This window comes from Anomaloglossus baeobatrachus, chromosome 2 (assembly GCF_048569485.1).
Source record: "Anomaloglossus baeobatrachus isolate aAnoBae1 chromosome 2, aAnoBae1.hap1, whole genome shotgun sequence".
NCBI lineage: Eukaryota > Metazoa > Chordata > Amphibia > Anura > Aromobatidae > Anomaloglossus > Anomaloglossus baeobatrachus.
In genome coordinates this window covers 88,854,984-88,856,476 of record NC_134354.1, presented here as the reverse complement: position 1 = coordinate 88,856,476, position 1,493 = coordinate 88,854,984, and the positions used below count along the sequence as shown (strand labels likewise).

Below are 1,493 nucleotides of genomic sequence, written 5' to 3'. Positions count from 1 at the left end.
AATGGCTGAATTCTAGTCCCCGTAGACATATGGGGACCGGAATCCAAGTTGCTGGCATGAGCAAATCCGATCACAAACGGTTACCCCAAAGTGGGTATAAAAAATATTTTTAATCAAGATACAGTTAAAATACTACAGGGAACATACAAAACATTGCTATAAACCACTTGCTTGTAATTTTTCAAATTCCAAAATGCATTTTAATAGATCAGAATTTCTGAGACTCTACAGGTTTAGGTTCTTGGGAGGATGCACCTTTTGACGTCTTCTTGGGCACTAGGACAGCATGAATATTTGGCAGAACACCTCCCTCTGCAATGGCGATTCCATCAAACAGTTTGCCCAGCTCTTCATCATTCCTGACAGCCAGTTGGATATGTCGGGGCAGGATTCTGGATTTCTTGTTGTCTTTGGCTGCGTTTCCTGCCAGCTCTAGGACTTCAGCACACAAATATTCCAGGACAGCTGCTAGGAAGATGCTGCTTCCTGTTCCAATCCGCTCAGCGTAGTTTCCCTTCTTCAGGAGCCTGTGGATACGGCCCACTGGGAATGTGACCCCTGCCTTGGCATATCTGGACTTGGGAGCTGCAGATTTCTGGGCCTTCTTGCCACGACCAGACAGTGTCAGAAAATCTAGGGAGGGGAAAAAAAAATAAAAAAAAAAAATGAAGTGTTGGCTATGTAAGACATACATTGGTAAACCAGTTACCACATTTCAGAGATGCAACAACCCCACTTACTCATTTTCCAGTGCAGAGAATAGTCCTTAAGACAGTGTCCAGGAGCACACCCACCCTCCTTTATTACTTTGGAACAACCAATCCAGTAGAGACGATGCAAGGTGCTACACGCCCTGAGCCTGACCTGCGATATTTGATTGGACTATATTTTGTCTACACCTTTTTCATATCTAGAACTATAAAGTTCTCTGAACAATAAACCGAGACAAGCTGTGGCGTCTGTCATGGAGATAGTTATAACTGACTCTTAGTCAGTTATTTTATTCTCATGTACACACATGAATTTATAATCTGAACACAGCAGTCAGACCTAGGGACCCATTGTAGTCTCACAACATTCACCAAGTTTTTGCTCCCCCATCTGACATCAGCATGATGTAGAGGCAGACCCCGATTCCAGTGATGTGTCACCTACTGAGTTATTTTGATAAAATACTGTTTTCTCTGATGCATATCTACTGATCTCATGAATATGCTGGACTATCTAGCAGCACACCTAGTAGTTCTCTATATTTTAAAATAAAATAAAAAAAAAAAAAATATAAAAAAAAAAAAACCACAAACTTTATTCAGCAGAAGATTATCAAAACTACACCTAACAGCTAAGTGAGTTATTGATGGAACCAGGGTCCCTGTATTATGCTGCTCACATAGTAAGTGGGGGAAAAAAAACCCCAAAAAAACCCAAAACCAAAAACCCCCACCCTGTGTGAATATAGGCTATGGTCATGAGCACACGTTCAGTATTGGTGA

The 1,493-nt window shown here is 41.5% G+C and overlaps 1 protein-coding gene across 1 annotated transcript; it reads right to left on the bottom strand.

Moving 5' to 3' along the window:
- Positions 1–208: 208 nt before the first annotated feature.
- On the bottom strand, positions 209–744 carry LOC142286973 (histone H2A-like). Its single transcript, XM_075333415.1, has 2 exons — positions 741–744; positions 209–633 (listed from the first exon to the last, which is right to left on the bottom strand). The coding sequence occupies exons 1-2, from the start codon at positions 742–744 to the stop codon at positions 209–211; spliced, it is 429 nt and encodes a 142-aa protein (XP_075189530.1).
- Positions 745–1,493: the final 749 nt, after the last annotated feature.